General features: G+C 51.3%; 1 protein-coding gene across 1 annotated transcript in view; it reads right to left on the bottom strand.

Moving 5' to 3' along the window:
- FGD1 (FYVE, RhoGEF and PH domain containing 1) overlaps positions 1–19,580 on the bottom strand; it is a 37,789-nt gene extending 18,209 nt beyond the window's left edge. The window contains exons 1-4 of the mRNA XM_090265178.1: positions 19,176–19,580; positions 1,671–1,844; positions 1,191–1,368; positions 638–1,076 (exon numbers count right to left, since the gene is read on the bottom strand). Coding sequence (XP_090121304.1) covers positions 638–1,076; positions 1,191–1,368; positions 1,671–1,844; positions 19,176–19,482 — 1,098 coding nt within the window. The 5' untranslated portion in view covers positions 19,483–19,580. The remainder of the gene's footprint in view (positions 1–637; positions 1,077–1,190; positions 1,369–1,670; positions 1,845–19,175) is intronic.
- Between the last annotated feature and the right edge of the window lie 1,824 nt (positions 19,581–21,404).

Genomic DNA, 21,404 nt, shown 5'->3' with positions numbered 1-21,404 from the left:
TCAGTTTCCACATTTAAGCTGGGTTCTGGTGGAGCAGGCGTTCTGGCTGTAGCCTAACTTCTGGCTATGACCTAAGGATGCCTTTGGAAGCAGTGCTAGGCTGCTGAGGCCCAGAAAGAGGTTCTTGCTGCTGAGAGCCTTCATCCCCAGAGCCTTCCCCCCTGAGAGTCTCGGGGGGACTCTAGCTCTTGTGCCCCTCCAGAGGACAGCTGTTGAGCAGTCTCTCTGGATGTGACTTTCCATTTATACAAATAAAGAGGCTGAGACTTGTGGTGGGAGAGCAGAGACTTGTCCAACATCACATAAATATTAAGTCACAGTATTTTCCATTTAGAATAGGACTTTAAAGATACCCAACCAGGATGCCCACCTTCAAGTTAGAAAAACTGAGACCCAGCCAGTGGTTCTTTGATGAGGGTAGAACAATTTTCCAAGTGGGCATTTGGAACTGTGCATGGTCATTTTGGGAGTCACAGTGATGGGGCAGGGGTTTACTACTCATATTTAGTACCCAACAACCAAAAGTGGAAACATGCTCTGTTTTGAGAAGTACTGAGCTGGGAGAAGAACCAAGCAGACCAGCCAGGCTCCTGGTTTCTCCACATGGTCCTGCCGCTCCGTAAACATGGGTCAGTACCTCCACAGACTCCTGTCTCTCCATCAGGGGCACTGGGATTTCTCTGTCCTTCTCATCCTCCTCATCGTCGTCCTCCTCCTCCAGGTCACTATCAACCTCCTGGGAGCTGGGCCGGTGGGGGTCAGCCAAAGCAACAGGGACACTGGCCAGAGCAGGGGGCCCAGGGCAGAGGCTGTGGCTGGGGGGCCCATCCTCACTGACGAAGCAGGTCTCCTCGCTGTTGGATGGTGAGCTGATGCTGTCAATGCCACTGTCCCGGTTGGGCACCTTCTCACCGTCCCGGGGCCCGGGAGCCAACAGGAACAGGCAGCGGGAGGCCTCACCCTCGGGGAGCTGGGGTGCTGGTGGCTGCAGGGGTGGCTGTGGCAACATGGCTGGCTCTGTGGGGCCTGGGCTGGGGCCAGGGACTGGCCTCTCCGAGGTGACAATCACAGGCTCTCTGAGGTGGGCGGTGGACACACATGGAGGCAGGGTGTGAGCTTGACTGAGGCCTACCTTACAAATGTCCTTCCTACCCCTCACCCCTATCGGGTCCCCCCGGGACCAGACTCACCTTTCAAATTTCTCAATCAGTGAGGATACTGCTGCAGAACTGGGGCTGGACTCTGCCCTGGTAGCCAGGCCCTTGGCCACTCGTGGGTCTGCAGGCAGTGGGCGTGATGGTGGAGGCGGGATGGGCTCAGGTGGAGGGGGCATCCGGGGCATCTGCAGGTAGCTGGGCTTTGGGGGGACTGGAGAGATGGACAGGGAAAAGAAAGGACATCCCAATGAGCTGGGTTTGGATGAGTCTGTCATGGCCAAGCCAGAACTCCCTCACAAACTCCCAGTCTGTGCCTTTGCCCAAGGCAGGCACAGAGCAGGCCTGAGGTGAGATCCAGTGTGCATACATTAGCTCCAAGCCACAGCCTTCTGCCCCTAGACCATGGGGCTTTCTATTCTTCTAACATGCCTTCTCCTCTGCCACTGGCCAACCTTTCCCTTCCTCTCTCCCCTCTCCTGGGCCATTTCTCTGCCACTCACTGGAACAACTTACCCTGTGGCTTTGGGCCTGGTGCCCGCTTCAGTGGTGAAGGACGCTGGCTGGGGGTTTCACTGGGGGGCCCAGGGTCTGAGCGAAGCCTCTGAGGACCTTCTGGATAAGGCTCAATGCTCTGGCCAGGGTCAAGGGACAAACTTTTAACGAGGATGCGGTTTCCCTGGTGCAGCCCTGTAGAAAGGGAGAGACTTGGTGTGAAGCAATGGATGTTGCTGCAAAGGGGACTGGAGAGTAGCACATCTTAACAAGTATCTGGGGTGTCTCAGGTTTCCCTGAACCCCTTTTCTGGACACAGTACCTTTCTGGGAAGCCCCAACCCCAGCCCTTGGATGAAGAGCCAAGTCCAGGGCTGTGGCTGGCAGTTTTCATCAATACACAAGACCTTTGACAACATGACAAGAGTTCTTTGTGATCAATACATTGAGTTCTCATATGTCAGTAGGCATTATTTACTTGGGAGTTTAAGCCGGTGGAGTGAGCACCCAGTAGTTTGCTTATGTGCTTACAGACCTTGTTTATACAGACAAAGTGGGTATGCTGAGCCTAAACCATTCTTTACCCTTTCTCTTTTTTAAGAAGATTTTATTGATTTATTTTTAGAGAAAGAAGAAGGGAGAGAAAAAGAGAGGGATAGAGAGACATCAATTGGTTGCCTCTTGCACACCCGCAGATGGGGACCTGGGCTGCAACCCAGGTATGTGCCTTGACTGGGAATCGAACCAGCGACCTTTTGATTTGCAAGCTAGCGCTCAGTCCACTGAGCCACACCACCCAGGGCTCTTTACCCTTTTTCTTAAGGTCCTGAGGATATGTGGACTTTCTTGTCTATAATTTTATATAGCTGAGTGTCTGGCAAATGTTAAAATTGTATTTCATGAACAAAAGTTTTGCTTCTTATATGCACAACCCATGGACATGAACTAAGGGGGGTGGGATTGCTGGAGGGAAGTGGGGTACTGGGAAGAGGGGAGCAAAGGGAAAAGAAATTGGGACTACTGTAACAACATAATAAAATATACTAAAAAAAGTTTTGCTTCTAAAAATCCCAGATTTTCACTCATTTGAACTACCCTCCTCCACACACACACACACACACACACACACACACACACACACACAGAGTTCAGGTCACATGACCAGCTTTAAGACTAACAAATTCAGAAAATGGGAGGCCTTTTTGCACTGTCCCTCTTGCCTCACTGTGGGCTCCCTGAACCCACCTCTGTCTTTGGTTTTGGGGGAGATGATGGTCACACTTGGAAGAGAAGATTTGGTCTGGCTGCATAATGGACCCCTCACCCCTGCCAGGAATGATATGCCCTCAGCAAAGGAGTGTGAGGCTGAGGTGGCTGGGCTGGGCAGAGAGCTGTGGGGATCTCAGATGATTAAAAAGTCAATGGAACCAGAGTGGAGAGGGCAAGGCCTGGATGGCAGGCTGAGGATTAGGGTGACCATCCTGTGGGCAGAAGTGAGCCATGAAAGGCCATCATGTATGGAAAGATGCAGGCAAATAGGTTTGAGGACAAGAAAGCAAGTGGCAGTCAAGAGCTCACACCTGCACATGGTGTTGGTTTTGCTGTGCCACAGCCACATTGTGGCCTCTCACAGTCACAGAGGGTATGTTACCCTGTGACATATAGTCTCGTACATGAGCAGTCACAAATGGGCCCACTCAGTCATAGAGATACACGGTGTTATTTAGTGTTTCATACAACTGCAGAGCCACATAAATTTAAATACCTAATCACATGCCATCATGCTCCTGAAAACCTGGTCATATACAGTCAGAAAGACTCACAGTCACAACCTCACATATTATTACACAGCCCCACAATATAACACGTACCGGTAACCATGTCATTCATGTACAGTCATGAAGACAGTCACACAATATGAGACTACCATTTCACAAACATTCTTACACAACAATCACCCAACCATTTATTGTCATATATCCACTTACATACTCCTCAAACATGGTTCCACTGAGTCACAGAAATATGCAGTGTCATTTATACTGTGTTTCAGAACTGCAGGGCCAGAGTATCATACCAGAATATGGTGTTGCATGTTCACATACCTCCAAACAGTTCACACAGTCACAAAGACTATAGCCACACAGGGTCATTATCCCACGACAGATACAACCTCAGCACAATGTCACATACTACCATGTAACCTGAAACACAAAGACACAGACACATGGCATAACTTACTTAGTCATACACATGAAACAAGCATGTCCATGATGTCTGTGGCTCTTAGGGGCTCAGTCACACACACACACACACGACACTTGCCCCTTGGTCTAATTTGTCATGTGGTCTCTGTTACAAAAACACAGCTAACACACATACAAACACCCTACTAGGGTCACACAGGCAAAAAAAGTTGCAGGGAAATTTAGGTCTCCCCATCCTGGAGGGAAGGAGTAGCCCAACCCCTAGGGTCCCAGCAGCTTCTCTGAGTTCCTGACACCACCCCAGCCACAGAGTAGCCAGATAGGCCCCAGGAGACCCCTCCGATGGTTCCTTTCCAGTCCTGAAGGAACATGGTGCCCCAGGCCCCAAATTGAGCCCTCCTCCACAACCCTGTACCTTGCTTTGGGTGCAGTTTCCTCAGTTCCTTTCCCACCTGAGCAGGCACAGCCCTGGCTGGGAGGGAGGAGGTGCTCCCCTCAGCTCAGCTGGACTGCTCACCCTGCCTGGCTCAGCATATCCTGGCCTGGTCCTGCCCTGCCCTCCCCCCGGGTGTGGGGTTGAGGAGGATGAATCACCTGGAGGGAGGTACATGTAGAAACATAGTTGGAGAGACACATGGCCAGAGAAATGAGACACGGAGAGTAGCTAACAGGGCTAGTGATCCAGGGAATAAAGCCAAGCATTTTTTTCATGCACAGACCTCGCTCAGAGATACACTCATAGGTGCTGGGGTCCCAGGTGCCTCTTGTCTCCTTCCTCAGGCCTGGGGGAGCTGACCTGGCCTTCTCTCCATATCTCAAAGCAGACAGACAGGCAAGCCTCCATGGACAAGCCCTCCCCACCTAGTCTGTACAGGGCAGTGGGGCCCCTGGCTGGGGCTTCTCTCCCTTTGCTTCACTGCTTGTCCTGGGGGATGCAGTAACCACACTGCCCTCCATGGCCCTGCTGGGGCCCAGCCTCTGTTCCCTCCTCACCCACCTTACTTGGGAGCCTACAGATGGGCCTGCCTCGCCTTTCTCTCTGCCTCTGTGCAGGCAGCCCTGCAGAATGAGAAGCTGAATGAAGTACATATATTCTGGGACATCTTGGGTCCCTAGGGGTGTGAGGGGGCAGGGATTTTCAGCCTGGTTTCTAATGAGGGGATGAAGACAAAGAGACGGGTAATGACTTGCTAGAGAGCTCACAATAAGGTCAATAGCAGACTTTTAGCAGCCTGGTTCTGGACTGGATTCCTTTCTTAACCATGTTCCCCAAGGTGAGACTGGAAAGAAGGGGAACCAGGAGGAGCAGGGGTTGATCTCAGTGATTCAGAAAATGGTAAGCTGCAATGTGGCTAGGAAGAGCAATGACCCCAAGCCTGCCTATAGGGAGGTGAACAACAGAGTTCTCATTCAGGAGCCTAGGCCTGGCCAAGAACCAGTAGGGGCTCCACTGAGGGAAAGAAGGTTCAAGATCCTTCCCTCTTCTATTTCAGTGCTCCCCCCCATCCCTCTGCCTATATTTCCTTGTCTCCTATGTTTTCCCTCAGTGGAACCCTTGGCCCCAGGTCTTGCTGCATGAACCTTTAGCTCAGGTCACGCCACTTACCTGCACAAGAACCTTCTGTGACTGCCATGGGGAAAATAGAAGCTTCTCAGCTAGGCCTCTGTGGTCCCTCATGACCTGCTGGACTTGCTGGCTTCTCTTGGGTTCATTTAATCCCCCAAATATTTCTGAGCTCTGCTCTGAGCCTGGTAGACTTTGTACTGGGGAATATAAACATCCCATCCCTGCTCTATAGGAGCTCCCAGGGAGGTTCTCCCCTGCCTAGATACCACAGCCCTTCCTACTGCCCCATCTCCTCCCCACCCAGCTAGGGCCTGCATTGGTTTTCTCCAGCCCATTTTTTTATGGTTGATAATCCACAATGGTCTCTCTCTCACATACACAAGCACACCCACATCTACATGCCTGACAATGTCCTGCACCAGGACTACCCCTCCACCACTGGGGTCACCAGAGTCCCCACTGCCCTCTCTGGAGAAGAGGTCACAAAGGGCTCCCGCCCACCCCCATAAAGTCGTACCACCAAACCTTGTAACACTTTGTGAAAGTGTACCCAGACATACACCAACTGTGCACAGTCCTGGAAGACCTAGTAAAAATCTCAGACCTGTTCACATGTCCGTGTGCAACATGCTTGGCACAATGTACATACACACACAGCCACCACTATCACTAAGGCATCTCTCATCATCCATGGGAAACATGCCCTGGGCACTGCCCCCAGCACTGCTGTGGGGTGCAGGTATGGGTTTGCACCTTGACAGAAGGAAAAATAAAAAATATAAACAATAAAATGGCAATAGCCCTGACTGGTGTGGCTCAGTGGACTGAGCATTGGCCAGCGAACCAAAAGGATGCTGGTTCAATTCCCAGTCAGGGCACATGCCTGGGTTGTGGGGGTGTGCGAGAAGCAACTGATCAATGTTTCTCTCCCTCTTTTTCTCCCTCCCTTCCCCTCTCTCTAAAAAGAAATAAATGAAATATTTAAAAAATAATAAAATGGCAATAAGTACATATCTATCAACAACTGAATCTAAAAAACAAAATAAACTAACAAGTAGGAGGGAAACAGACTCAAAGATACACAGAACATTTTGACGGTTGCCAGATAGGAGGGGGCTTGGGGGGATGGGTATAAAAGGTGAAGGGATTATTCCTGGCTGGTGCGGCTCAGTGGATTGATTGAGTGCCGGCCTGCAAACCAAAGGGTTGCTGGTTTGATTCTCAGTCAGGGCACATGCCTGGGTTGCGGGCCAGGTCCCAGTTGGGGGCAGTTGGGGGCGTATGGGAGGTAACCCATGGATGTTTCTCTCCCTATTTTACTTCTTCCCTTCTCCTCTCTCTAAAAATAAAAATAAATAAAAATTTTAAAAAGGTGAAGGGATTAAGAAGTACAAATTGGTAGTTGCAGAATAGTCATGGGGATATAAAGCACAGCACAGGGAATTTAGTCAATAATATTCTAATACTATGTTATGTATGGTATCGGATGGGTATGAGATTTATCGGGATGATCACTTAGTAAGTTATGTAATGTCTAATCACTGAAATTAATATAATAATGTATGTCAACCGTAATTGAAAAATAAAAAATGATTAAATGGCAAACAATGTACACACACACACAACCACCCCTGCCACTGGGTTATCTCTTGTCTTCCACCAGAAGCACACCCTGGGCACTGCCCCCAGCACTGCTGTGGAGTGGACATGTGTGTTTGCACCCTGACAGGCTCTCAGCTGGCTGGAGGGCAATCTTGACCCTGACCGTCAGTGAGCTCCCAATCTCAAAGACAAGAAATTCTCATTCAGGAGAAGCTCAGTGTGGCTCAGTGAGTGAAACGGAGTCAACGTGTCCGAACTGGGTAAGCTCAGGGGAGGGAGACACCAGCCACAGGGTGGCCAGATAAAATACAGGCTGCCCAGTTAAATTTGGATTTCAGAAAAACAACAAATAATTTCGTAGTGTAAGCATGTCTTATGCATACTTATACTAAAAACTTACTAAGTTATACTAAACATTATATCTGAAATTCAAATCTAACACTACTTTTTTGGGTGAATTCCAGCAGCCCTAGTCAGGGAGGGCTTTGAGTGAATGAGGCAAAACGAGGTTTTCGAGGTGGCACCTGGGAGCCAGGGCTGCCCAGACGTGTGTCCACTTAAGCCTCAGGCAAGCTGTGGGCTCTACCCTATTACTCTGCAGTGGGCTTCTGAACACTCGCGAGGGTGACATTTATTTCAGGGATAGCCTTGACTCTGGTCTTGTTTATTAAAAAATAAAGTTAATAGCCTTGGCTGGGTAGCTCCGTTGGTTGGAACATAGTCCTGTACACCAAAAGGTTTCAGGCTCGATCCCCGGTGGGGGCGTGCGTGGGAGGCAACTCATGGTGTTTCTCTCTCACACTGATGTTTCTTCCTTCTTCCTTCCCTCTCTCCCTTCCTCCCTCCCTCCTTCTCTTTCTAAAATCAAAAAACATATCCTTGGGTGAGGATTACAACACATAACAAAACAAAATCAAAGTAAATAATTAAAAACCTGTGGTACTGGCTATTCCAAAGAATGGCAAGATCACGGTCGCTGACTGCACTGCACGGGTTAGAGCGCTGCAGCACCTTTATTAGGAATTGCTAGTCTAGGACTCACACCCCTACTTACTAGCCGTGTGACCCTGGGCAAGCCTCTCCAGCTATCTGAGTGTCACTTTCCTTGTCTGGAAAACAGGAAAATAATCACAGCCCCCTGGTTTGGGGAGTCCATGAGACAATCAAGGGAAAGGGCATAGTGTCCTCCTACCCACAGAGCAATGTGGGTTAAACTTGAAAGCCAACAGAACTGCACATCCACAAAGACATGGAACTACTCACAGACACATTCACACAGATATGTAAACCCATGGACCACAACCCAACACAAACCCATCGACGGTGAGAAACACAAGCAAACCAGCCAGAGACGGACACTGAATGCAGCCCCACTGCCCACCGAGAGCTCCTCACATCAGGGCGGGGCTCCTGCTGAGGCAGGTGGCAGTGAAAAGACAATGGTGCCTCACCCCCCACCCCATTCAAATTTAATTCAAGCTATAAACCATACAAAATTGTGAAAGAAGTGTTAAAAATACAACAAACTTTTGGATTTTCCCATGACACCTTACTGTTATTGAAATAGCAACATCATTTCAAAAATTGTTTCTGGTTGCTATAAGTCCCTGCTTGGTAGTTGCCCTGACCTGAGCATATGCTTCTGGGATTATTGGAAGAGCAGGTCCACCCTCTAGTTGAGCTGGAGGACAAGGACGCCTCTGGTTGCCCATTCCCAAGGGAAACATCCTTTGCTTCTCCCTCGGCTCTTTCCAGGAATTTCAGCTCCCAGCTTTCCCCCTCCGTGGACAGAAGCACCGCCTCTTCCTTTTTCCATCTTGTAGATGTGGTTTAATCTCAATACTGGACCTCTTCCAGGACATAAACTTTCTGAGTGATCTGGGGGGTCACTTCACAGCTCTGGACCCCAATTTCCCCATTTGCAAAATGGAGAGAATATGTATGTGCTCCTCCTCATTGTGAGGAACTGGTGACATGCTAGCATGGCATGAACCCGGCTCCAACACTCAGGCCTCCTGATTCCCAATGCATGGCCAGATCTCTGCCTCTCCAGGCTGAGAGGTAGGCCCCAGGGAGTGCCGGAATTCCTGGGGGTGGGGGTGGGGAAAGGGAACAGAGGGTGTGGAGAAGAAAGAACAACAGCAAAAAGAAAAAGTGGCTTTTGGGAAGCCAGCTCCATGGGGGGCAGGGGAGTCCCTCAGCTTGAGGGAGAAAAGAACTGATAAAGGCATAGCTCCTCCACCTCTTCCCATCCGCCCTTTGAACATGAGGTCTAGCCCTGCTGTGCCATTCCACCTTTGTGGCCAGACTGTATCCAGGCCTTGCTTGACCTAGCAGATGTTTTCTGAAAGTTCAAACACAAAGCTCTGTCATCTGTGAGAAGTGCAGGGGGTGGGTATCCTGTGGGTAGCTGGAAGGTTCCTTCCCTGAACCAGACCAGTCTTCTGAAACATAAAGACTGAAGAAAAATGAAGCCACCTTCTATAAAGTGAAGGCACTTTTGGAAAGTGGGAGCCATTCTGGCAAGTAAGGAGCTTCCCAGAGTGTTCCCTCCTCCAAAATGCAGAAATTTTCTTTAAAATGGAGGTCCCTTTGACAAAGAGAAGGTCCCTTCTGTAAAGAGATGTTTCTACAAAATGGAGGCACCTTCTTCAAAGTGGAGGGACATTCTGTAAAGTGAGGAAGAGTTCTATAAAGCCGCTTTGGAAAATGGATGACCTGTCTGTAAATAAAACTCGTTGACAAAATAGAAGACTCTTCTGTAAAATGAGGGAACTCCTTTCTTGCAAAGCAAGACACCTTCTGTAAAATGAAGGATGTTTCTGTAAAGTGTGAACCCTTGTGTAAAGTGAGGACATTTCTGTCAAATGGGACAGTCTAAGGCAACATGGAACGGTGAGGATTAAGGTAAACTGGAGAGCACATGCCTCTCCTAAAGGGGATCACAGCTCCTCCCCTGCATCTAATTGTTGCATTGAAGTAACAGGGCCCTGTATTTATTTTCAGATCTTCCAATAGTCTGGGAGAATCAGAAATCCAGGCTTTTATGTGAAACCCCCCAACTTAAAAAAAGTGAATAGGCCAAATGAAACTTACGAGTCAAATTCCACTTGTAGGCCACTACTTTGCAATATGTCAGTTAGATGATCCTTTAAACCCCTCGGCCGTTTACCTCCTACCCTATCTTATGTGCAATAACCCTTGGGTGGCAGCCTTGCAGGCCCCCTCTTCCAGCTACTGGAAGACCCAGTCACCCTGGACCTGAGAAAGCTCAGGGAGCTGTCTCATGCAATACTTTTCAGCAGTTTCCTGAACTAGAATCTGCCTTTTGTTCCGTCTGGTTCATTTCACGGTCTGCCCTGGGCAGGACACCTAGGGAGGAGAGCAGGGGATTATAAGAACTTTCAGCACTCTCTGGAACTTAAGGCATTCACTTTTTAGTGGGGAATATAAGGTATGGGGATTCAACTGTTTTTTGGGCACCTACTCTGGGCCAGGCATTGTATTGATGCTTCTCTGTATGGTACCCTCCTAACAAGCCTGTGTGCTATTAGCCCCATTTTGCAAATAAGGAAGCTAAGGCACAGAGGGGCAAAATCAGTCGCCTGAGGATACACAGCTAGAAGTGGGTGAGCTGAGACTTGATCCCAAGTGTGCCTATGTCCAGAGTCACAGAGCACATCCTCAGTCAATGTTTGCTGAGTTGGGAAAAAAAAAACACATTGCGGGGGTGGGGAGAAGACTTTCTAAAGGAGGTGGTTTTTGATTTCAGCTGTTCAGGATGGGGTATGTTTTTACAAGTATAGACTGACTGAGCATGGACCTACAGGCAGAGGAAGAAAAGTGAGCAAAGGTGTGGATACTAGACCTGGGAAGGTGAAGATTGTGTTTGAGGGCACAGTGAACAGATAGCCTGGGTTGCAAGAACGTTCCAGAGCAGGAAGGGTCAGGAAAGGCCAAAAGACAGGCAGCACCCACTACATACATATCAACTACCACCACCAAGATATTAGGGAGTATACAGAGATGGACAACAGCACAGAAACACACACATACACAATATCTACATACAGACACCCACAGGAAGGCACATCTAGAAACCCCCAGGGCCTTAGACAGGGTCAAGGTGACACACACCTAGGCAGAAAGGACCATACAACATATACAGACTCAAAGACATACATGGATATACAGACACACTCAAACGCACACAGGGACAAACAGAAACAAGAACATTAAGATACACAAAAACCTGACCCACAGGGACAAAGACAGCCAGGCACATGCACTGCCCCCCACCCCCACAATACAAACACATGGGAATACTGTACAGGCAGCCCTTCCCTCTTCTGGTTGCTTGATTGCTGTGAGGGCCTGGCTACCTCTTCCCTGTGCCTCCCGACCTAAGGCCAGAGAAGGATTGGGGTGGTTGCTCCACCCCTCGGGAGGGGCTGGGGACTTCAGAGGACAGGAAGGGAAGGAAGTGGAGCTGCAGCTGGGAGCACTGGGGGCAGTAATTACCCAGCGCCAGGACTGCCACGCTGGCTGGGATTTCCCTCCGGGTGAGGACAAAGCCACTATGGGATGGCTCCTGTGACCCCTGTAATGTGTGACCCCCAGGAACCCCAACATGCACCCATCTCCCTTCCTCTCTCACCAGAGGCCTGGTCAAAACTGAGAGATGGCAAAGCAGAGATTATGAAGGGAAGAGAGGGACACCGGGACAAAGACAAGGAGGGGGGACAAAGACAAGGAGGGAGAAGACAGGAAGGGAGACAGAGACAGTCAGAGATGCAGGCCAAGAGAGGCAAAGGGGGCAGGGACCAAGAGGGCAGGGCCATTTGTTGAACATGGATACAGTGTGCCATGATGAGTGCTGAGGGCTTTACCTGTGGCATTTAATCCTTACAACAACCCTAGGTGGTGGGATAATAACCCCATTTTCTAGAGGAGAAAACCGAGGCTCAGGGAGGTGAGGTGACTGGCTGGAGATCACATGAAGCTAGAAAATGTCAGGGCTAGATCTGGGGGGCTCTCACCACTGCCTGACCCTGCTAGAACCGTGGGGTGCAGAGATCTCTGAAGGAATCCTCCGCAGACAGCAGTCAGATCTGTAGGCTGGAGCCCCTAAGAAATGCACAGTGAGAGAGAGACCCACAGCGTCCCTGCCCGCTCCCGGCAGCCCCAGAGTGGGGGAGGGGCCGTGTCCACACCTGGAACGCATTAAGCAGGGAGGCCCCGCCTAGGGGAGCCCGCCGAAGCTGGAGGGGGAGTAGGGAAGGTGAAGGTAAAGGCGAATGGGGTGGTGTGGGCGGCGGCGCAGGCCTAGGAGGCCCAGAAGAAGGGCTTCTATGCCAGCTGCAGCTCTTTGGGGCCAGCCCTGCCAGTTCTGCCTTTCCCGCTTTCTCCAGGCTTCTTCCGTTCATGACTTAACCCCTTCCAAGCACGGGCCACGGGGAAGCGCCCTGAGGGATAGAAGCTTCCAGCACAGGGCAGAAACCAGCTGCTCCCTCTCTGGGCCTCAGCCACACACCTGTGCCCCTCACACCCCTCCCTGCCTTACTCTGGGGCCTGGACGGGCACAGCTGATGCATATTGGACACCTAGATGCCCTTTCTTCAGGCTCCTCAGACTCTGCACCCTAAACCACACCCGTACCTAAGCCTCTGGATGGCTTCTCTTCCTGCCTCTCCCATCCTAGGAATGGCACCTCCATCCACCCAGCTCCCCAAGCCAGAGACTGGGCTTTCTCCATGACTCCTCCCTCTCCCTCAACTCACACATGCAGCCAGACCCCAATCCTGCAGACTCAACTTCTTAGTAGCTCTACAATCCATACCTATTTTTTTCCACTCCAGCCTAACTGGTTTCCCTGCGATTGTTAGAACGCTCTACAAGGCCCTCTCAACACAACCAGCTTGTGAAAACACAGTCCCCTTCAATTCCTGCAGCCCTGTGAGTGGCTCCCTTTGCTTTGCCTCCAGGGTGAACTGCAAACTCCTGCGCATGGGGACAAGTAAGGCCCAGGAAGGGAACACTTCCCCACCCCCACCCTCCAGCCACAATGGCCTCTTGTCTGTTCCTCGAAAGTGCTCTCTTCGGCCTGGGGCTTTGGCACATGTCGTTCTGTGTCCTGAATGGCTTTTCTGCTTCTCCTTACCTCCACACTCCTATTTTTCCTTCAGGTCTCAATGCAAGTGTCCTCGTTTCCTTGCCTGCCCCCTCCTCATATGTTCCTGCAGCATTTGCGCTTTGACTTAGTTGTCTTATATGTTTTCTCTGCTAGAAAGGAGGTCCACCAGGGTAGGGATTGTGTCTGCCTCAGTGCCCATCCATTACCTCTTACAGGGCCAAGCAAATAGGTACTCAATGTTTGTTAAATGAAGAAATGCCATTCTGTCTCCCCTCTGTCATTCTTTTTTTAAATCTTCACCTGAGGACTTGCTTATTGATTTTAGAGAGAGAGAAAGGGAGGGAGAGAAACACTGATGTGAGAAACAACCTGCAACGTAGGCCTATGCCCGGACTGGGAATCTAGCTGGACACCTTTCTGTTTATAGTTTACTGGATGAAGTTCCAACCAACCGAGCCACACAGGCCAGGGCCAGGGCCCCTCTGTCACTCTTGCTTAACTGCTCACCAAGTATTTATTGACACTATTATGTCGGATAAATGTGATGCATGACTTACAATGGGGGAAATTAAGGCCCTGAGGAGAGAAAGGAAGCCAAAGTGAACCAATAGCAGAGCCAGGAGGGCTGAGGTTTTTTCACTGCAGCCCTGCAGTCTTGTTCCAGCCCTGTGTGTGTTTTGAGGCACCTTTTGGGAGTGTGATACCTTGTAGGTCCAAGGAACTGGGTATTGGAGACTGGAGAGGCGGGACACACTGATCCAGGGATACCTGCTCCCTCCAGATGAGGCAACTTAACTCTGTGGGGCTGGCCAGTGGCAGATTGTGCTTCCTGCCCTTATTCCAGACAGGTCTTAGCCCCACCCAGCAAGTGTCTGGCCAGCTCTACATCTGCCTAAGGCATTTAGCTAACTGGACCTCAGAAAGGCATGGTTGAGTCAGTCTGGGGAACTGTAAGCTGCCACTCCCCCTTGAGGCAGCAGGTAGCACCAGCTGGGCCCTGCCCCAGGCACAGAGGCACCTAGCAATGGGGTGCCAACCCTCTGCAACTTGGAAACTTCAATTCTTTTAGTCCTATCCAGGGACGTCCTTTCCCCAGCTTTCCAGAGTCTGCATTTTGTTGTTTGTCTGGAAGGCCTCAACTGACAAATTCAGGTCTTTTCTCACACTCCCCTGGAATCTCAAACTGCTGCTCCTCAAAAGTCCCTAGCAGAGCTCACCACCCCCTCCTGTTATGAGTCTCCTCTTCTCCTTCCTTACCTCAAGCAGCCTCCCTCTATGACCTCTCAGGATGCCCTCAACAGGGAGAACATCTAAGGAGCCACAAGAATTTACTTTACCAATGTGTGACTTGGTTTTCATGAGTACTCCCTCAGTTCTTTGCAATAGCCACTACCCTGGGTGTATGTGAAATGGGTCTCTTCTTTATAAAAATATGCTTTAAAAACTACCACCAAGGCATTTCTAAGGCATAGTCTGGGTGGGTAATGAATGATCCACTCATGCAAGGGTGGCTGCTTCCTTGCTTTCCATGCCTTCAAGGGTAGGACTGGCCCTCAGAACCATGCAAGCTCTCCCCATGATTGGCTGTGTGGTCCATGGTGTGTGCGGGTGGTGAGAACTCCCAATATCTGGCCAGCACCCCTTTTCTGACCTTTCTAACCCTACTGGCCACCTCCATCTAGATGTCCCCCTAGGCCCCTCAAACTCAACTCAGTATCTTTCCCCAAAGCTGCTCCTTCTCTTACATCTATCTAGGCGGCCCCACCACTACCTATCAGACTGATTTTGGACTTCTCCCTCTCCCTTGGCCTCTATATCCAAGCCACCACCAAGGCCTGCCCATATTAGCACCTAAACATCTCTCAGATCTTACCCTTCTCACCTGCCACTGCTGAAACCAAAGCTACCATAATCTCTTGCTGGGGTGACTGCACCCCCTCCACCCCTGCCTGTCTCCCTGCTCCCATTCTTGTACCCCTACCATCCATTCTCCACATGCAGCTATGGGGATCTCTCAAACACTCACATCTGAGCATGTCATTCTACTGCTTAATAAACCCTTCAGGGACTCCCCCTTGCCCTCAACATAAAGTCCCTTTGCCAGCGTTATCTCTTCACTCCTCCTAATACTAGCTCCAGTCCCAAGGATGCCCCATGTCTCAGTGCCTTTGCTCCCACTGAACTTCCTAGGTAAACTGCCCTTCATGTTCCTGCTAGCTCTACAAACATTGAGGACACCCACCCCCAGCCCCAGAGCCCTTCTTTAGGACTAGGCTCTGTCCTGGGCACTGCTGATGCCAGGATTTCCTCTGCCTGGAATCTCAGAACCACAACTTCCTTCCAGATTGAACTGCCAAATGGTAGCCATTCATGAGAGCTGGGCATAGAGGATAAACTGAGGCAAACAGTGTTTGTGTGTATGCGGGTGAGGGGTTGACTCACTTTCTGTAGCTTAGATCCCATGCCTCCTTTTGGGGTTGGGAGTGAGTGAGGCCCACAGAAGGCGCCAGGGAGAGGGCCTCAGAGGGGAGCCCATTGCATTCTCCTGGTCCTGACAATACAGACTCACTGTAGGACCATGGGTAAACTACCTCTGTGAGCCTCCAGTACTCCTAGGGAACTGGTTCCTACTCTAGACTGTACATCAGAATCACCTGTGGAGCTCTGAAAATATATTCCTGGGTTGCAATCCCAAGATTCTGGAGCTCTGGGGTGGAGTCTGGGAATCACATTTATTTTTTCAAAGTCAACAAGGGATTCTGATGCTCACCTTGTTTGGGAAACCCAGCATCATAAGGTATCTAGGGCTTTTCCAGTTCCAATTCTAACTCCTGCAGTCTCTAAGAATGCCCCAAGCTCCAAATCAGGAGCCTGCCCCTGTTGCTGCCCCCTTCTATTGGCTCAGTTCTTCTGCTACCCATGAAAAAATATCAAATGAAACTCTTTTGATTGTGGTAGGGTCAGACCCCAAACAACCTGCTCATTCAGCATCTGGAAGGATATTTTAGGCCTCAACTCTGAAGAACAGGGTACAGTTCCCTGAAAATCTCTTATGAGCAAACCTACACCCGGGAAGTCCTTTCTGACTCTCCAAAGCCCTCTTTGGCATCTCACTGGGTTATCTCAGTAACCCAATGAGGCCGAAAGTTTTATCAATTTGGGAAATGGACATATAAATTATTGCCTCCCCCCACCCAGGGATCAGGGTAACTAAAAGAGAAAGCACTCGGAAGCAATTCAAGGCTCTTCACATGGATAAGATATAAATATTTTTAAAAGCCCCTCCACCGGGAATGAACCGCTTGGTCCTAAGGACAGTAATTCAATAAAGGCCCCAGCAGTCTGAGAGAGGAAGTCGGCAGGCACACAGAAGTCTTAACATGTGGACTAAAATGTTTCAACACTTTAATTGAAGCTCATCTCTCTCTCTCTCTCTCTCTCTCTCTCTCTCTCTCTGTCTTTCTCCCTTTACAACCACCAACCCTGCCCTCTCTGGGCCAATTCTAGATGAGTGCTGTGGAGAGAGAAGCAAGTCACAGTCACTTGTGCCTACCCCTGGGCAGGCTGGGCAGTGGGGGAGGCGGGCCTCTCACGCCCCATGCTACTGTGAATCACATGGCCCAGCACCCGCCTTGCCAGGGCCTGAGTAATTCCTTCGCCTCCTCTTCAGAAGGTTTTTCTCTTATTTTTTAAAAATTATTTTATTCTGCAGGCTTTGCAACCAGTCTCTCATAGATGCCTCATGGCATTCTCTAGATGAAGAAATTGAGGCTCAGACAAAGGAAATCACTCACCCAGGGTCACACAGTGAGTCAGTTATGAATGATTGGATGGGAGGCCAGATCTTTCCTTGACAACCTTCTTAGTCCCAATCCTCATCGTGGAGTTAAAAGAAAAAGACAACCACCAATTACAGAGGCAGGGACTTAACTGGGGAAAGGATCCTGGAAACTTTTTCAGGGAGGAGGGGAGAGGTTCAGGATGGGTATTGTGATGGGTAATTGGGAAGGATTGGTGGGGTGAGGAAGCAACTCAGAATCACAACTGTGTACTGATCAGAGCCCAGGGCCCAGTGTTGTAGATGCTGCCTAGCTACTGAGCTGCAGATTAAGTATTTGGAGGGCTGGACTTCAGTTGTCCTTCTCTTAGACTAGTTACTAAGCATCTACCATGTGCTCCCTTTGAATGTGTTCAGTCATCTGTTCAACCAGGATTCACTGAGCACCTACTGTGTGCCAGACACTGCACTAGTCTTGGGGATACAAGAATAAACAAAAAAGATCCAATCCCCTTGCCCTCCTTGAGCTCACATTCTAGTAGAGAGAGATGGGCAATAAACAAGCAGACACAGACAATGAGAACAATACAGACTGTACTAAGTACAATGATGGTAGCACACTGGCAACTGCAATGGAGACTCACAAGTGGCCCTACCTAAAGTGGCCAGGGAAGGTCTCTTGGAGGAGGTGACATCTGAGCTGAGACCTGAAAGATGAGGAACAACCCAGGTGGGAAGCAGAGGGAAGAGTCGCCAGGCATAGTGGAAAAGCAGATGCAAAGGTCCTGAGGTGGGAGTGCTTGTGGCATGTTTTGGGATCTGTAGTAAAGTGGATGAGTCTGCTCCACACAGTGTCTATCAGAGGGAGTTTGGAAAGCAGCAGGAGCAACATGTAAGGCAGGGGGTTAAAGGCCTGCTGTCAGCAGGATATGTCTAGTCCACACCGAGGGAGCCCCTGAAAACTACCAGAGGTTCCATGACTAGCTAAGGTCATAACAGCAGCAAGGGATCCATCTTGTTTGTGTTTTATGCTTCGGTACTGCTACCTGGTGCTGGGCCACAGTCCCAAAGACCTGTGGAGCCTGGGATGTGAGCCCCAGCTTCCATCAGGGTATCCCAGTAGATATAGACATGCACTACTCTTCCTTTATCTCTACTAAGCTCAGGTCCACAGAGGGATGTCCCCAGAGGGGGTAGACCCTACTGGGCTCCTCATATACTCAAGTCTGTGCAGTGCAAAGGCCTCTCCAAGTAGTGGTCTGTAACCTGACCAAGAGCTATTCCACCTCTGCAAATCCAAGTTCAAGCATCCCGATTTCTCCTCACAAACAACTATGTAGCCCTGCAGCTCTCCAGTTCTGTTACAACTGACTTCTACCTGCCCTGACCCTTCTGCTATCTCCCTACCCACCAGCCTCTCCAGCCCACCTCAAGGCTCACTTCTTCCTCCTCTCTCTCTCATCAGCACCTTCTATTCTATCCTTCCCTTGTTCCCCTCCCCAACACACACACCTGGCAAAACCCCAACCTTGGATCAACTCACCATCCTTTTTTTTTTCCACTCTTACTCCAGAGCTGATGAACAGTACAGGAGAAAATCACATAAGCAGAAGGCTTGGCATTACTTTCACAGTCTCCAACCTCAGTTCAGGGGAAGCAGAAAGACCACAGACTTTGGACTCAAACAGATCTGGTTTTGAATCCTGACTCCATACTAGCTGTGTGACCTTGGGCAAGATACTTAACTTCTCTGAGCCTCAGTTTCCTCCCCTATGAATTGGGGCTAATGATACCTACTTCACAGGAGGCTCCTGAAGATGAAATGAGAACCCATGTAAAGCACCCAGCCCAGTGCCTGGCACAATGGAGGCGCTTGGCAAATGGGGGGCTCCTTTTCTCCTATTCTCCCAAATAAACCCTGTTTCATCAACCAAATCTCCCTTACTGCCTTGCAGTCCTGCCCCTTTTCCTTGAAGTGCTCCCTCTCACATTAGCCTCATCAGATAGAATAGAAGGGGGTTGGAAGGGTTGAGGAGGGGCACAGAGGACAGAGAAAAGACGGGAGACAGAGGTTGAAAGGACTGGAAAAAGGCCTAGCAGGGAGGGAAGGGGTTGGAGGTTGAGAAGATTCGAAGGTTTGGGGTTAGGGCCTCGAGGTGGAGCTTGGAGAGCCCGAGAACAAGAACCCCCTCCCATTACCGGGCCCGTGGCTGGGCTCCCATGCTCTCTCGATCACTCACCAGGCCGGGGCTGTGAGCCCTCCAGGTGGTAGGAGAAGCGCAGGGCCCGGTGGTGCTGTGGACTGGGGCCGCAGGGCAAGACCCGGGGGCCTGGAGTAGCGCCGAGGCTGGCGTCCGAGTGGCCGCCAAACTGGGGATCCAGGGGTCCGCCGAGGGCCAAGACTGAGTCCCTAGGCACCGGCAGTCCCGGCTCCAAGACTCCAGGGTCCGACTCGGCACAGGCCGGTGAAGCGGCAACGGGGGGATTCACGGTGGGGTGTTCAGGCTCAGAAGGTCCGGCGCCCCCCGGGGCTCGGTGGCCATGCATGGTCCGGGCCTGGGCGCGGGGCCCGGGCTCCCCGCTTGGCTCCAGCGCCTGGGGTGGAGGCGCGGGCGGAGGAGGCCCGGCGCCCGGCAAAGCAGCGGCTTCAGGCTCGGGGGGCGGGGCTGCGGGCTCGGCCCCACTGCGGAGCCTCGAGTCCCCGGCCCGGGCCAGCAGCCGTGGCAGCACCAGCAGCAGCCGCGGCCACCGCCGCTGCCGTGCCAGGCATCGCCGGCCCGGGCCCCGCGCGGGGAGTGGGCTCAGCGGGGCCGGGGGCCCGCTGGGGAGCGCTGTCTATGCGGCAGCGGCCGGGTGAGGGTCTCGGGCTTCGCTGGGCGCGGGCTCTCCCGCAGGCGGCGAGCCACTTCCGAGGCCCCGAGGCGAGTCGGTCCGTTCGGAGAGCGGGGTCTCTTCTTCCTCCCGGAATGGGAATCGATCTGGGTTCCCCTGGCTGGTCGGAAAGGGTTCTTCCTCCCGCCGCAGCGGAGGCTGGGGGGCGGAGAGGAGGGCAAGGGAGGGGAGGGAGGGAGAAGAGGACGGCGGTGGTGGGGGGCGCGCTTGTGCGCTTTGCGCTTGGGCTGCGGAGCTCGCCTTCAGTCAATCCCTCTGGACGATGCTCCAGCCGCGGGGTGCAGAGGAGAGGCCAGGACCCGGCTCCGCTGTCCTCCCCAGCCTCCGGCTGGATCTCCGCGGCGGCGGGCGGGAAGAAGCCCAGGGAAGGGGGGTGGGGAGGCGAGATGTGTCTCTGAGGCAGCCGCGGGCACAGCGGCGTTGGGACCCAGTTACCAGGGCCCCGCCCCCTCGCCCGGGATTGGGGCTTGGCCACGCCCCCTCACTGGGGGCCGCCTCATTTCTCTCAGTGACCGCCTCCAAGTCCCTCCTCCCCCTCCCTTGAAAATTCCCCCTCAGCCTGCCTTCCCCATCCGTTCCTAGTCCCACACAGGCAAGTCTCCTGGCTCAACTCCCTAAATGTGCCTTTCTGTCCCTTCTCAGGTCTTCTTTCCTCCACTTGTCCTTCAATCTCTTTTCCAGAAGCTTTTCCACATATTCCAGCGTTTCCCTGTGGCTTGGCTCATAGAGGACTTGTCTTTGATATTCTTCCCTCTGCTCAGACCAGACTTCATGGTCCTTTACTTCGCCCCTTTCTTGCCAATAGCCTCGGTTCCCAGGATTGTCGCATAGGCCTGGCAACATCCCAACCTTGGTACAGTCCAACTATCTGCCTTTTCCATGCCTGTACCCAAGCAGCTAAACACTGCTGGAGAAAACTACCCAACCTCACAGATTTCTGCCACTATAAACTCTTGATCCCTAGCTTCTACCAGGCCCTCAGTGCTGACCTACAACTCTACTATGTATCCCTAGGCAGCCCTCTCTCCCATGTTCTACAGCAGCTATTTCAAATCCCCCCTCTCCTCAAACACCCAACTTTTCCATCTGTCCCCTAACCCTCAGGAGATGACCCCACCTCCTACTTCACAGATGAAACAGAAGTCACTAAAAGGAAGTTTTTGACTTTTTGCCAGTAAACCTATGGAGCCTAACCCTTGCTCTTTCCCATCGGCATCTAAACATACTCAGGTCTTTTCCATCTAAAAACAAATCAACAATTACAAAAAAGTCTCCCTCTTCAATCACCTCCCTCTCCTCTCTATAAACTTGTCAAAAAAGTCGCCTACACTTAGCTGTCTTAATTTTCCCACTTCCCACTTGCCTTTCAACCCACTCCAATCTGCCTCCACTACTTGCCGGATACTGCTCTCTCATCCAGATCCGCCATGGCCTGAGTCACTCAACCCAACAGAATCTTTTCAGAAGTAATCTTACTTGACTTTTTGGTAGCATTTGACCCTGGTGGCCACTCCCTCCTCCTTAAGCCACTGCCATGACACCACACTCATTTTTCTCCTACTTCCTTGCTAATTCCT

This window comes from Furipterus horrens, unplaced genomic scaffold (genome assembly GCF_987537825.1).
Source record: "Furipterus horrens unplaced genomic scaffold, mFurHor1.1.pri manual_scaffold_17, whole genome shotgun sequence".
NCBI classification, from domain to species: Eukaryota; Metazoa; Chordata; class Mammalia; order Chiroptera; family Furipteridae; genus Furipterus; species Furipterus horrens.
This window is presented reverse-complemented; position numbering and strand designations above follow the sequence as displayed.